This window comes from Sitophilus oryzae, unplaced genomic scaffold, assembly GCF_002938485.1.
Source record: "Sitophilus oryzae breed Bouriz unplaced genomic scaffold, Soryzae_2.0 scaffold_169_pilon_pilon, whole genome shotgun sequence".
NCBI classification, from domain to species: domain Eukaryota; kingdom Metazoa; phylum Arthropoda; class Insecta; order Coleoptera; family Curculionidae; genus Sitophilus; species Sitophilus oryzae.
Window position 1 is genome coordinate 1,861,652 of NW_022146390.1, and position 15,919 is coordinate 1,877,570.

General features: G+C 31.5%; 2 protein-coding genes across 3 annotated transcripts; one reads left to right on the plus strand and one right to left on the minus strand.

Moving 5' to 3' along the window:
• The first annotated feature begins 230 nt into the window (after positions 1-230).
• Positions 231-1,557, plus strand: LOC115881159 (diphthine methyltransferase). The gene has a single exon (XM_030898537.1). It carries the CDS (start codon positions 355-357, stop codon positions 1,441-1,443), a length of 1,089 nt encoding a protein of 362 aa, XP_030754397.1. The 5' UTR covers positions 231-354; the 3' UTR covers positions 1,444-1,557.
• Positions 1,549-7,952, minus strand: LOC115881160. Of its 2 annotated transcripts, XM_030898538.1 has the most exons (5): positions 7,829-7,952; positions 5,923-6,113; positions 4,499-4,622; positions 2,094-2,108; positions 1,549-2,031 (listed from the first exon to the last, which is right to left on the minus strand). In XM_030898538.1, the coding sequence occupies exons 1-5, from the start codon at positions 7,838-7,840 to the stop codon at positions 1,636-1,638; spliced, it is 738 nt and encodes a 245-aa protein (XP_030754398.1). In that variant the 5' UTR covers positions 7,841-7,952; the 3' UTR covers positions 1,549-1,635. The 2 variants fall into 2 exon arrangements, with proteins under 2 accessions (XP_030754398.1, XP_030754399.1); XM_030898539.1 differs by lacking the exon at positions 2,094-2,108.
• Positions 7,953-15,919: the final 7,967 nt, after the last annotated feature.

Below are 15,919 nucleotides of genomic sequence, written 5' to 3' on the forward strand. Positions count from 1 at the left end.
CTAATCATATGTTCAGAAAATAGATCAAAGTGGAGTTATCTCTTTTTTGCTGCTTATGCTGCTTTGAATAATTAATCAAAATCATACACTAATATTATATTAAGTTTGCTAACAAAAAGGCATATAGCTATTGTCAAAAAGAAGGAAAAGATATGTTTAATCTATGGTGTCGGAAATTTGGATTGAGTTAAGAATAATCTGTGGTGGTAGTTCAATTGTATTTTGTAGGTAGTTCATGGGTAGTTCTATGGGTAGTTCAGTATGTAGTTCAGTCTGGTTTTAATGTATTCTTTTTTTAATTTAATTTAAATTAGTGTTTTTATTTTTATATGAAAGGAGCCCCTAAATCTCCCAATGGAAGAAAATGTATCTAATCCAACGTCTAAACACATAGAGACATTGTATTCATTTAATACAACATATGGTGCAGATTCGGTAGAATGGTGCCCCCATGTGCAGTATCAAAATTTTTTTGTTTGTGGAAATTACGAATTAGACGAGACTAATACAGAGTCTGTTCAGAAAAGATTAGGATGTATATACTTGTTTTCAGTAAATTGTGACACAGGTTTAAAGTTACACCAACAAGTAAACACTGTTGGGATTTTGGACTTGAAATGGTGTCCCAATCTGGTTCAGGGATCTTCTTTGTTAGGTGCTGTTAATTCAGATGGTATATTAGAAATTTACCAGTTTGAAAAAGAGTCACTTAACCTTTTAACTAAATATGTGTTTAATCCCAATACTATTGAAAGTATTTTAATATTATCATTAGACTGGTCTACAGGCAAATACGAAAACGATCAACCCCTTATATCATGCAGCGATTCTGCAGGAAATATCCATGTGTTGCATTTTAATACAACCAATTTAACTGTTGAAAGTTTTTGGCATGGCCATACTTTTCAAGCATGGATAACAGCATTTTATTACTGGGACACTAATTCTATTTTAAGTGGTGGTGATGATGCACTCTTTTTAGTGTTTGATAAAAGAATTAAAGATATGCCAGTAACAAAGAATAAAGAACATGGAGCAGGTGTTACTTCTTTACATTCAAATAAATCAAAAGAATATGTTATTGCCAGTGGAAGCTATGATGAGAACATTAGACTTTGGGATATTAGGCATATGAAAAGATCGACAGATATTTTTAAAATGCCTGGAACATTATGGCGTTTGAAGTGGGATCCTTTTGTTCAAAATTTTTTATTAGCTGCCTGTATGTTGGGAGGTGTGCATATTGTTAGTGCTTTGACTAATCATCCAATGGGGATTGTAGAAAGTTATTATGAACACAAAAATATTTCTTACGGTGCTGACTGGTCATTTCTCGACAAGAACGAAGTAGAAAAATTTAACTCTGCTGGAAATGTGGTTATTGGAACATGTTCATTTTATGACAAATTACTATGTATATCAAAGACATATTGTGATTTCTAATTATAAGTACATAGTTTTTAAGGGAAAAATAAAAATCAAGTGATATAAAAATATTTATTGTATAAAAAAATTTACTAAAACTAGTTAACAAAAAATATATGCAGTGTTGCAAAATTGAAACTACATTTTTTGTCTATCATGGCTTTGAATTTCTCAGAAATAGTAGTTAGTAAGTCTTTGATACTAACACTATCATTGCACTTCTTTTAACTGATATTGGGTTCCTGTATTTTGGTCTGTGATTTTTCCAGTAGCAACATCAAAAACTAAATAAGCGGGATTTATAGGCTGCGGCTGTCGCTTAATTCTAATTTCTTTTGCTTTTCGGTAATTTCCGCCATGTTTGGGTGTTCTGTCATTTAGAATTGATGATTTGGCCTGATCGCTGATGAATTCAACATCATCATCTGGATTTCTCTTTTCTCTGGGTAGAACTTGGTATGAGTTAAGCGTTTCTTGAGTTTCTCCACCTTCAGAGGATTCTTCATTCTGCTGACTTTCCTTGCCTTCTTCATCGTCACCTTGTCCAGCGTGGTTGAAGTCCCAGTAATGTTCACCATATCCTCCATTTTTGTCTCCCCATCTTACCTGATACAAGAAATAAAATTTAGTAAGAAAGTACATCGTTTATAAATGTATATTATATTTACATATTTACATTGTTCCTTTTTTCCATATGTACAAAACAATCATCATAAAATAGGTGCTGTAGGTATATGGATGCAAAATATATTTTTAGCAACTTTTAGCCTATTGTAAAATGTCTGATAGGTATGCTAATCAAGTCTGTGATCAAGTATAGGTTTGGAACTTTTAAGGAAAAGTTAGGATATTTATTGTCTCGTCTGTAGAAGTTATAACTGAAAACTATTTTAATAAACATACAGGGTGTTTCAAAAACATGTGCCATCTCTCGTGGGGAGCTTCCTCACGCCTCACGTAAAAATAAGATTTATTTTTCATATGGGCATATTTGATACGTGCATATGGCCTATCACTGGAATTTTTGAAAAAAAAACATGTGCGCCACTGACTTTTTTCTTTTGATATCAAAATTGTGTAGGCCGTTTAATGTTAATTAAAAATTATCTCTTGATATTTTGTCGAATTCAGCCTCCTTGATGAGATAAACGCAATTTTATTAATCACAATTAATAAAATTAAAATAAAATTAATAAATTATTTATTTTATCTAATTTAATATTATTACTATTAGTCCAACCTACAGCAATTTCAAATAAAAAAATAATGGTATTTAAAATAATTGCAAAACAAAAAACCTAATTTTAAAACGTTTTAACATTCTGTAACTCTAAAACTATATATGCATTGGCACTAAAAGTACTTGGAAGAAAATTATAATAAATCGAAAAAATATTAAGAATTTAACACCCTGTAGTTACGAAACAAAACAGAATCAGACCTCTGTGTTGATATGAAAAATAAATCTTATTTTTACGTGAGGAATCTTCCCACGAGAGATGGTACGTATTTTATGAAACACCCTGTATACAAAAAATTCTCATAAAATAGGTGCTGTAGGTATATACAGGGTGTCCTAGAAATAAGTGCATAGAAAGAAGTATTTTAACTCGTAGTATAGTTGAACCCCAGAAAAACGCCTATGAGTTTTTTTTCGTTTTTTTCAAATTTTTTTAGTTTTTAGTTAAAAAACATAATTTCTTGATAATATGGCAACATAGGTATTAGATTAAATTTACTAGAAAAAAAAACAGAAAAGATCCAGTGGTTCTCAAAATTTTAGCAAAAAACATTTTTTTTGGAAATTTTCAAAGTAAATTAACTCCGTTATTTAGGACTTATTTGGAAAACGATCAAGAAAAAATATGTTTCTTTTATCGAGATCTACCACCCTTTAAAATACTTTTATTTCTGGGACACCCTGTATAGATGCAAAATATATTGGATGCAACTTTTTGCCTGTTGTAAAATGTCTGGTAGGTATGCTAATCAAGTATAGGTTTGGGACTTTTTAAAGAATGGAAATGAAGATCGATGACATTCCCCATATAATTTTGAATATAAAATGACAGCTATCATCATTTCATAGCCATCGCTGACGCCGTTTTACGCAGATTTTACAAGATTATGTCAGCTTTATCAGCGAAAAATAATACTGAGTGAACTCATTGGTGATATAATGAAAGTGGAAGATATATTATCGATTAAAAAGATCAATTAAGTCTTTTGAGTGAAAAGTTAGTGATAAGAGAAAATTACTTTGTTTTTAAACTGTCCGAGATGAAGTTCCCTTTTCTCGTGACGTTCAATGAAGTGGTCATCGTCGCCTTGATTGTGTCCGTGTTCGTAGTAGTCTTTAGTCGGCACATAGATATATCTGTTAGTTGAAGAAAATGATGTCAATAACCGTTCGACACTAGCAGGTGCAAAAATGTGACAAGCAGCAATTGAATATCGCGATGAGCGAATGCCAGATCAAGACCGAGACGTCCTTCGTCTGGTCTTGGTCTAGCAGGCTAATAAGTAGTCTTTGTTTTGGTCTTATAGGGTTCAGTTGTGGTTCAGTCTTGGTCATGGTCTTGCTGCAAGATTCTTGCAAGCCTTCTAAGTTAAAACAAAAAAAAAACTTGATACGAATATGATTTATTGTTGATGGTTATCATAAGTCACATAAAAGCTCCAGAAAAACTTTATAATTATTTCTTATTTAATAAATTACAGGGGGAAGAGGTAAGTAAATATATTTTTTTAATAGTATTTATGAACAATGAGGTGTAAATAAAAAACGTCAAACATATGCAAGACCGCAAGGGTCTTGAATATTGAGTCTTGGTCTTGCATAAATCTTTGCACTGATCGGTCTTGGTCATGGTCTTGTTGATCTAATGATAGTCTTCGTAAAAGCTTATCAAAAAAAAAGAAGCTCAGGAAAGCATATTTTTTCTCGGCGAGCGAAAATGCATATAATTATAATTATTCAAGTCATAAAAATTATTAATGCTAAGCAATTATAGTTAGATAAGCCAAGTATATATAATAAGCTGTTATTAATTTTTGGAGAACAATTATTAACCTTTCCTTGACGATTTAGATTATCCAAGTTAATTTTTTCGAATCGCTGCTCCCACTCATTTAGGTTTTCTGCCACGTGACCAAATTCGAGTTCTTTAGGGTTGTTCTGCGCTACGTACATGTCCCTAAATAGTTATAATATTTTCTAATTTAAGTAGTTTGTAATAATGAACTTACCTATAATATACAGGGTGAGTCTCAAATAAGTGCAAATATTTTCAGGGTTTCTCGATAAAAGAAACATATTTTCTCTTTACCGTTTTTCAAATAAAAAAAGTCCAAAATAAACGAGTTATTTTACTTTGAAAATTTCCAAAAAATATATTTTTCACTTAAATTTTGAGAACCACTGGATATTTTCTGGGTTTTCTTTCTTGTAAATTTAATCTGCTGCCTATAATGCCATATTATCAAGAAATTATGTTTTTTAACTAAAAACTAAAAAATTTTCCGAAATTTCCAAAAAAAAGTTTTTCGCAAAAAAAAATCATAAATATTTGTCTCTGGGGTCGAAATATACTACCCCTAAAAATATTTGTACTTATTTTAGACTCACCCTGTATAATCCTAATACTCTAACATTATTAGAAGTACCTGTGGAAGTACGTATGATCGAAACTAAAACGACGTCAGCGATGGCTATGAAATGAAGATCGCTGTCACTTAATATGTAAATTTAAATGGGAAATATCATCGATCGTTATTTCCAAGCCAACTGGACGTCGTTTTTCTCGATCAATTTCAGTTCGCCAAATACAGGATATGTTATTTTCTTCATGAAACCTTTGTGTCGATGGTAAAATTGCCAGATATTTATGGAGATCTAGAAATTTGATTTATTTAAACTGTTTTTTCTAGCTGACTAGTACTTTAAATTTACTATTTAGAGATGCTAACATAATTATTTTATAGAATACATTAGAATCAGAATTATTTAGAAAAAAAATTAAAGAAATTCATGTAACAATTTGTGAAACTGTGAGGTATACGTGACACGCAGCATTGGTAAAATAAAACGGAATTTTACATGGTTTAAACGAAAATACGGCGGCGCAAATTGACCAAGAAACATTTTATGCTAATAGTATGTCGAAATGTTGTATTGCAGTATTAAAAATTAAATAGCCAGTAAATAATAATACCCAATTTACAGTTCCACTAATGTAACACTCTGTTTCCATCATTATTTTATAACATACTATTTATGGAAATATTAAAGCAAATTCTCACACAAAAATTAGAAAAAAAAACATAAATATTTAAAAATAATTTCAGTTAAAATCTCAATATCAAAAAAGAAAAATCTGACATGCAGATTTTTCATTGAATCACCCTGTATATGATTCCTTCTTCTTACAGTAGATATGACCATCACTATGTAATACTAAAGTTGATAAATATACCTGATGGACGATTGAAACTTACTGGAAGTATTTCGCAGTAGGAACGGTCTTGGTTTCAGTGGGTAGCTCATAGTCCACCAATCCAGATCTTTCTGAAATTGGGTCAGGCGAAGACTTGCTATTTCCTGCTTCTTCTATTGCACGCTTGAACCTCGTCAAGGGAATACTGTGCGCCACCAGACCGCCAAAACAAAGGATGGCTAATAATGCCAACTAAACAAAAATTATATTTGAAAGAATATTCTAGTTGAAAGCGAAATACATACATGGCCAAAATTATTGCATATAACGATATTTTTATTTTATTTTGGACGATTGATATAGACAAGAATATGATTCTTTTTATATTTTTGGACATATTGGCTTACTACACGACTAACTAATATAAAATTAAAAATCTAAGCGCAACTAGGCTGTTATTATAATTTTATTTCATAGTGAGTGAAAATCAACAAAAACAAATTTCATTTTAAACAGAAAATATTGAAAACAATTTTAATTATTTCTCACAACTAATAGTCTGTATTGCCTCCTCAAGCCTCAATGCAAGCTGTGAGACGACGTGCCATGCTCTCAATTAAGTTGTTCAGGAGATGCTGAGGAATGGCTTCCCATGTTTCGCGCGCAGCAATTTTCAATTCATTTAAGGTACGGGGGGTATCATTCCTTTTGGCAATATGGCGTTTTAGCATGTCCCAAGCATGCTCGATCACATTTATATCTGGAGAAATCGGTGGCCACCACAAGTTTCTTATACACTCTTCCTCACAAAATTCGCGAACCGCTAAAGTGCGATGGGGAGGAGCATTATCGTCCATGTAAACAAATTCATCCCTCACTGCCCCTCGAAATGGACGCACAATAGGCTCTAAAACGTCTCGAAGACATGAGGCACCTGTCAATAAAAACAAGAGGAGTTCGAGCTTCGCGCATTATACCTGCCCATACCATAATGCTTCCCCCTTGAAACGGGACACGGGGTTGAGCTGCATTCAAGCGTGCTCGTCTTCCAGATGCTCTCCAGACCAAAGTTCGTCGCGAGTCTGGCACTAGGCCTATTCTTGTTTCATCACTAAACATGACGAAATTCCAATTAGGTCCATTTGCTCTCATCTCCTCAGCCCATTGTAGTCGCGTAATTTTGTGCTGTAAATTAAGCTTCGAAACACGTAGAGGCCTCCTTAAATGTAATCCTCTGTCATGGAGTCCTTCAAGGCGAGCTAACTCATTTTTAATAGCAGTACTAGAAAGCAGGGGATTGCGTCGTGCAATTAGGGATATTTGACGGTCTTGCATAGTATTAGTAACTCTCTTTCTACCTCTTCCAGGCCGGTCTGTAACCTTGTTTGTCTCGCTGATTTTTTTTAATATTCGCGAAACATCGCTTTAGTTAACTCTCCTACAATTTCAGCTATTGCAACTACTTTCAGCTATTGCAACTTACCGGTAGCCCTGTTGAGACAGTGTTACTATTCTGACTCTATTAAACTGTGAAATAATGTTTCTAGGCATTTTAAGGCCAAAACAATGGTCAAATTTCTTCTGAAACCCAAGAGGCCACAAATCGAAATGTGCAAGAATTTGTAATAATATTGGGTCTAAAACGATAAAAAAACGATAAATATTGGGTTGAACGATAAACATTGTTTACCATATCCATTTTAACAAAAAAATGTTTATTACAGATTATCAAAGCTATGTATAAAAAAAGATTCTTTAAATTCCTTTCCGTATATTTTTAAACGATATATGCAATAATTTTGGCCATGTGTGTAGTATAAGGAGTATTAAAAAATTTAAATTTTGAAATTTAGTTCGGTATTTTTGAAATTTTAAAGCTTTTTTAAAACTTTTTTTTTGTCACATAATATTGGACTTAAAATATTCAAAATATACTGTATAAACAATAAACAAAAGATAATATCTACCTTCACACACATTTTTGTACTATTTTAATTGAACGCCGTTTGTCGTAACACTGAACTTTAATTGTGCAAAAGAAATGCTTTTATAGCTTGAAATTTCGGCGCGATTTTTTCTACTAGAGTAGAGTTCTATGACACCGCGGTTTCTTAGTTTTTACTGTTTTTACGTGTAGCCAGCGATCTGACAAAAAAGTCGAAATTATCTAGTTCACCGGTTATTTAAGTGAAATAAATGAACTATGCAGGTGGACGTCCATTAACTGGTCATAGCTTTCGAGCTATGGTTTTATCAGTAGTTTATATCTAAAACCAAAAAACATGTTTATATGATAATAGTAACACATATTTACAGTTAGGTAAAGTCATCATACAGTCTCAGGGCTTTGACAAAAGCCAGTATCTGAGAGGGTTTTATAGAGGTTACAGTCGTACCAAAATTTATGGCACGAATAGTTGTCGTCTTGACGCACTCAGTGATGGGGGGATCTGGTGTTTCCCTATTTTTCCCACAGAATCTGCATTCGCCTTTGTTTCTTAGCTTCAATCTATTGGGGTGTTCATTGAGACTGCTTCCTGGTTAAGAACCGCATCATAATCTATAGATTGTGCTTACATAAATTAAGGAAAATCTTTGATTTTTCTCTGAAGTCCGAGAAATTTCTTCGAGTGTCTTAGACAGTTGGAGGATTCCCATTCCAGGTTACGGATGGAGTCTTCCAGGTTCTTGAGTTCCGCTTTCAGTTGGTTTCCAGTTGAGAAGCAGAACAGTTCTGATACAGTTAGTGGAGTGTTTGCTTCTTTTCTAGCTAGATCGTTCGATGTTTAATTCATTGTATCATGATTAAATACCTCCTATCCGTTGGTGGGCTGTCGCCCAGAGTAGGAGGACTTTATTTTCTTTGCCTATTTTTTTCAGATTCTCAATACACATACCTACATATAAATTCTGTTAAATAAGTCGGGGCAGATTTCGACACACAACATCCAAAAAATGACAGAAAATACAATTTATCTTATCATTTCTTTACACAGATTTTAAATACGATTGAAAATTTTGCTTGTGATTTTTGAAGTTGTTTTTTAGGTTTTTAGCTGAAAAGCTCTAGACGTATAATTTTAGAACGTTATATTTAATATTTATTTTTTTAATGAACCTATTTTTTATATTTAATTTTAAAATTAATTATGTATGTGCAAAAAAGAAACTTTTTCTAATAAAACAAGAAAGAGAATACTTACACTACTTTTTATCTATTTAAAATTTTCTTTCCAACGTCTAATAAAATTGCCATAGTTTTCGTCAGTGGGGCTTCAAGATTCACAAGAGATTAGGAGTTTATGAAATACAATATGATCGAAAAAAAGAAAACGAAAAAAAAAACCTTTTGGGGCACCCTGTAGATCAAAGTAGGCTTTTAGTTATTGAGCATGACACATCAAATGCATATAAATGTTGTTTCAAATATTTATTAAATATTTTTTCTATTGGTTGTGTAAACTTTTTGGTCCACACTAAAAATTTTGTTTCTCAAAAATAACAGTTCTGTTCACCTTTATACTCCTTTGTTACTACTTAAATAACATTATTAGTAATAAGTCTTTAGTACCCTTTTTGATTAGTAACAAATATATATTGTAGTGTTTTTGTTGATATATCGTATGATCGAAAAAAAAAACGGCGTCAGCGATGGCTGTGAAAGGAAGATCGCTGTCATTTTAGGTATATGTAAATTTATATGAGGAATGTCATCGATGTTCAATTCCAAGCCAACTGGACGCCGTTTTTTTCGATCATACGGTATTTTCCATTCATGCAATAACATTATACTTAATTACATTTTAAAGTTTTTTGTTTTTTTTTTTGAAGAAAATATATTTCCTTTTTATAGAACTGGACTTATTTTAAGAATATGACAAGTTGACTATCGTCCAGTCAGAGAATAAGTTGTCTTTGTACATCAATTTCTCTCACATTGTTTGATAGTTAAAATTTCTTTTCATCATGGCAAAAAATTGTATAACTTCGGTTATCCTCAATTGGTCTTAGTTATTGATTTTTTTCTTGTTAACCATAATCTTGTGGGATAGTAACATTTAAATTAATTTAATTTAAAAGCATCGTTTGCTATGGCAATTATGTGCACCCTGGAAGCGACAGAAAGGAATTTCTGGAGACGGGCCGCAGGTAAATCCAGAAGAGAAAGATGGTACGAACAACAGAATTCGATAAATTATGGGGGTCAATCTTGGGTCAATCGAACAATAGCTGATGACATAAGAACGAACCAACTAATATGATGTGGCCACATTACAAAGAATGTCAGAGGAGAGGCTTTCAAAACAGATCCTCAACTGGACACCAGCGGGACGACGAAAAAGGGGGTAGACCACGCAAGAGCTGGAGAGAAGGAATAGGCCTCTGGCTAGATAGGGAGCAATGGCGACTGGGCATCGGAATACGTCGAAAAACGTTTGATACATATAGTGAGTTCTTGCAGTTATGCAATCAGTATTAAAACATTTATTATATCATGTATACTGCCTACACAGAAATATTTTTTTACACATTTCCGCGTTATAGAGACAATGGAAAATAAACAAAAAAATTTAGAAACTTCTTCCGGCCACCACAATCAATTTTGTGGCTTTATTTTCAACGAATTATAACGATTTATCTGACAAATCATTTGTAACGAATAAACTACTTAGCTGACCACACAATATCGATTGAATGAGTTAATTCTATTATTTTTCTTTGCTTTTCTGATTGACACGCTCCGTAGTTATTAGTTTAGAAATTTATATAGATATCTTGTAAAACCACTTTATGTGTTCTAGTTAGCAAAACTATATTTCCTTTAGGTTTATTGTATTTTGCAAAGATTATTGATATTGTTTACAATATTTAGTTTGAATTGTAGTCGAATAGAAATAGATGTTGCTTTAACCATATCATCAGAAATATATTCAAGCTCTACAGGGTGAGTTTTCTATGACGTTCTCTATGGATATCTTGGAAACTAGTGGAGCTAGAGAGTCGGTCAAATGGAGAAAAAATTGCGGTTTTGTGAGGACAAACATACTTGCTTACTAGATATTTGAAAAAAAAGTTTGGCTATTTTAAAAATGCTGCCTAATTCCATTATAATTTATTTTAGACAAAAAGTCTTCAGATACAAGTTGTAAAGAATCACATCCTTAATGAGACGGTATTGCCCGTTTTTTTCTAAAGCCTGCAATTTTTGACATATGACACAAACATATGTTTTATTAAATGGAAACCATAGTTGTCATAACTTCATAAAAGTGTAATTTTTGAAGCTTTCCAACGATATAAGCTGTAATATGTTTTTTTTTCGAAAAATTATTGAGTTGTAGCCAATTAACAACAAAATTAACAATAATGGTCAAAAAAAAACGTCGAAGTGGTTTTTTGATTTGATCACTATACAGTACCTATGAAATAAAAAAATATGACTATTTTAAGAAAAATAATTAATTAAATATTAATCCAATATGAAGGGAAATTTTGCACTTGTCTGTTTTTTGAAGTACTTATTAGAAATTTTACCCTCTTATGCGGTATATGGAATTTTTAATTTTTTATAACCATTAGTTTTGTTCTTAGAATATACGTATAAGTAGATTTTCTGTTACCATATATGCAATTAAAATAATTACAGCTCTATCAATCTCAGTTTAAATTTTAAATAACGGAAAATTAAACTGGCATTATAGGTAAATCGTATCTTGAATTCATAAGATGGACACGAAATCTGAAGTAAAGATTTTGGAAACAAATAATTTGCAAAAGGTAAAAAACTTTGTAAAAAAATAATTATATGTTCTTAAGGCAAAGATTTTGTGGTAACTAGTTACATTTCTTAGTCTAGTCATAGTAGAGTATATTGTGATTATAAAAATAAGGATTTGTTTTAGTAAGCTAAGGACCAAATTATTTTAAACTTAGGGATGTCAAAATAGTATATTCTTTTATTAGGAGTAAAAATGACACTTTTCGTGGCGAGGCTGTACGTTTGACACTACAGCCGAGGCAGAAAAAGTCATTTTCACTCCAAATAGAACATGCTATTTTGTTTTCAAACGCTAGAAATAAGTTTTTAAACAATTTCAAATGATGTATATATATATATATATATATATATATATATATATATATATATAAATATATATATATATATATATATATATATATATATATATATATATATATATATATATATATATATATATATATATATATATATATATATATATATATATATATATATATATATATATATATATATATATATATTATTTCGTATATTTTTCATTTTATTATTCATTTATTTGGAAAGATTTTATGGAAAGCACTGTTCATTAAAATGTTGTATCCTATGTTATAGGGCTTGTTTTTCTTTACTATTTTCTGTCTCACAATGTACCGTTTGTGTCCAGGAATAGTTCATAGTTTCATAGTTGTCGATTTTCGAAAGAAATCAGTACATGCATATTATTTCGTATATTTTTCATTTTATTGATTTTATGGAAAGCACTGTTCATTAAAATGTTGTATCCTATGGTATAGGGCTTGTTTCTCTCTACAATTTTCTGTCTCACAATGTACCGTTTGTGTCCAGGAAGAGTTCATAATTTCATAGTTGTTGATTTTCGAAAGAAATCAGTACATGCATATTATTTCGTATATTTTTCATTTTATTGATTTTATGGAAAGCACTGTTTATTAAAATGTTGTATCCTATGTTATAGAGCTTGTTTCTCTCTACAATTTTCTGTCTCACAATGTATCGTTTGTGTCTAGGAAGAGTTCATAGTTTCATAGTTGTCGATTTTCGAAAGAAATCAGTACATGCATATTATATCGTATATTTTTCATTTTATTGATTTTATGGAAAGCACTGTTCATTAAAATGTTGTATCCTATGTTATAGGGCTTGTTTCTCTCTACAATTTTCTGTCTCACAATGTACTGTTTGTGTCCAGGAAGAGTTCATAGTTTCATAGTTGTCGATTTTCGAAAGAAATCAGTAGGTACATGCATATTATTTCGTATATTTTTCATTTTATTGATTTTATGGAAAGCACTGTTCATTAAAATGTTGTATCCTATGTTATAGGGCTTGTTTCTCTCTACAATGTTCTGTCTCACAATGTACCGTTTGTGTCCAGGAAGAGTTCATAGTTTCATAGTTGTCGATTTTCGAAAGAAATCAGTACATGCATATTATTTCTTATATTTTTCATTTTATTGATTTTATGGAAAGCACTGTTTATTAAAATGTTATATCCTATGTTATAGGGCTTGTTTCTCTCTACAATTTTCTGTCTCACAATGTACCGGTTGTGTCCAGGAAGAGTTCATAGTTTTATAGTTGTCGATTTTCGAAAGAAATCAGTACATGCATATTATTTCGTATATTTTTCATTTTATTGATTTTATGGAAAGCACTGTTCATTAAAATGTTGTATCCTATGTTATAGGGCTTGTTTCTCTCTACAATTTCCTGTCTCACAATGTACCGTTTGTGTGCAGGAAGAGTTCATAGTTTCATAGTTGTCGATTTTCGAAAGAAATCAGTACATGCATATTATTTCGTATATTTTTCATTTTATTGATTTTAAGGAAATCACTGTTCACTAAAATGTTGTATCCTATGTTATAGGGCTTGTTTCTCTCTACAATTTCCTGTCTCACAATGTACCGTTTGTGTCCAGGAAGAGTTCATAGTTTCATAGTTGTCGATTTTCGAAAGAAATTAGTACATGTAGTTTTTCATTTTATTGATTTTATGGAAAGCACTCTTCATTAAAATGTTGTATCCTATGTTATAGGGCTTGTTTTTCTCTACAATCATCTGTCTCACAATGTACCGTTTGTGTCCAGGAAGAGTTCATAGTTTCATAGTTGTCGATTTTCGAAAGAAATCAGTACATGCATATTATTTCGTATATTTTTCATTTTATTGATAAATAATTAAACAATTTCAAATGTATATGTTGGAGGCAGATGCCGAATTCGGCCTATGTCCGAAATAATTAAACATATGGCGATTATAATTAAATATACCTAATCCACAAAGTTACGCGGAGGAGTTTTGATTGCATTGGTTTCAACTTCTATGCGGAGGGTGTTAATCTTTTGTTGTTATATGATATCAAAAAAAGACTAATCCCCTCCGTAAAGAAGTTATATAACGACTATTTATAACCACGAAGTTAGTTCAAGTGGCAAGTTTAGTATGGACATATCGCCATATGTCTAATTATTTCGGACATAGGCCGAATTCGTCATCTGCCTCCAACATATATATAAAAAAAATTAAAAGTCATACCTTGTATATAATTATACAGGGTGTCCCAGAAATAAGTGCAAGTATTTTAACTGGTAGTATAGTTCAACCCCAGAAACACGCCTATGAAGTTTTTTTCGCGAAAAGAAAATTTGGAAAATTCGAAATTTTTTGGAATTTTTTTTAGTTTTTAGTTGAAAAACATAATTTCTTAATAATATGGCAACATAAGTATTAGATTAAATTTACAAGAAAGAAAATCCAGAAAAGATCCAGTGGTTCTCAAAATTTTAGCAAAAAATTATTTTTTTTTGGAAATTTTCAAAGTAAAATAACTCCGTTATTTTGGACTTATTTGAAAAACGATAAAGAGAAAATATGTTTCTTTTATCGAGTTCTACCACCCCTTAAAATATTTGCACTTATTTCTGGGACACCCTGTATATCGAGAAACTATGGTTTGGTTTGGCACTTTATGTCAGTTTAATAATATATTTTCGCACTTTTATGCTTAGGCGTAAAAGTGCTTTTTTATATTGTCAATCATTCGTCGCAAAAATTAATACCTTTGTGACGTTTGAAAAGAAATAGTTATTTATGATATAAGTGCTAAAAGTGGTATTTTATTTTGTGAGAAGGGAAGTTTGTTCCCATTCCTTCGAACAGGTTGTTTTATAATTTGTGTTTTTATAAACACCGAAACTGCCCAAAAAAAATAAATCCTTTTATGAATGACGCGGTCAATGGCCAATATCACACCAATATAAACTATATCTATCATACCTCAACCCATTATCTTTTCTATGCGTAGTATACCTTACCTCGTTAGCGTCACGAGCAGCGGTATTTGGAGTTTGATACGTGCAAAACATAGCGGGAACGAAGGACAAAATGAAATTTTGACCGGCAGTAGAGGAAATTTTACCCATTTCCCCTACTACCGGCCGGTCAAAATTTCATTTTGTTTGTCATAAAACGTTTTCAAGCAAAAATTGGCCAAATTCAAGATTTTTGAGAATAGTTTTGAATACCTTAGGATGAAAAAAAGTGATTTAAGCCGCCACTGCTCTATATGCAAAATATTATAAAACAACCATTGTAGTTCCTTAAGACTTTTTTATAATATTGTTTTAGGACTTTGATATTGGAAAATACTACCACGCGGACATGAAAATCCTGATACTTCATGGAATATATTTCAAGTCCCAATCCTACTGGGCCTTTGTTTATAAAATACGATTCGCCTTTTCTATGTTCCTCATAGTTACCTTCGCCTTGTCGATGATCACTTTCGTCATTATCGAGTTTAAAAATCATGCGAAAATCATGGAAACGTTACTGCTCATGATATCCAGCTTCAACATGTTCATCAAAAGCTGTTTTTGCGCTTACAACAGAGAGCAAGTAGATTTATTGGAGAGTATTTTCTATAGTAAGATTTTATATCCGACATGTGAATACCATAAAGAAATAATAAGAAAGAATATTAGGGTAACGAAAAAGATAGTGTTATCTTATAAAATAATGGTTGTTGTTGCTGTTGGATCGTATATTTTGTTTCCTTTGTTTGATTCAAACGACAATAGACGGTAAGTGGTAGAGAGAAAAAATGGAATCGGTTTTTTTGAATTTAATTCCAAATGATATTATAATAACTTATTAACACAATCCAAAATATGAAGATTATGTATATTACAGTTCGTCTGCTGGATCTGTGTCTATGAAAGGAATGCGGACAAAAACTATTTAAATAAACAGCAATATATTTTATAGGTCGACT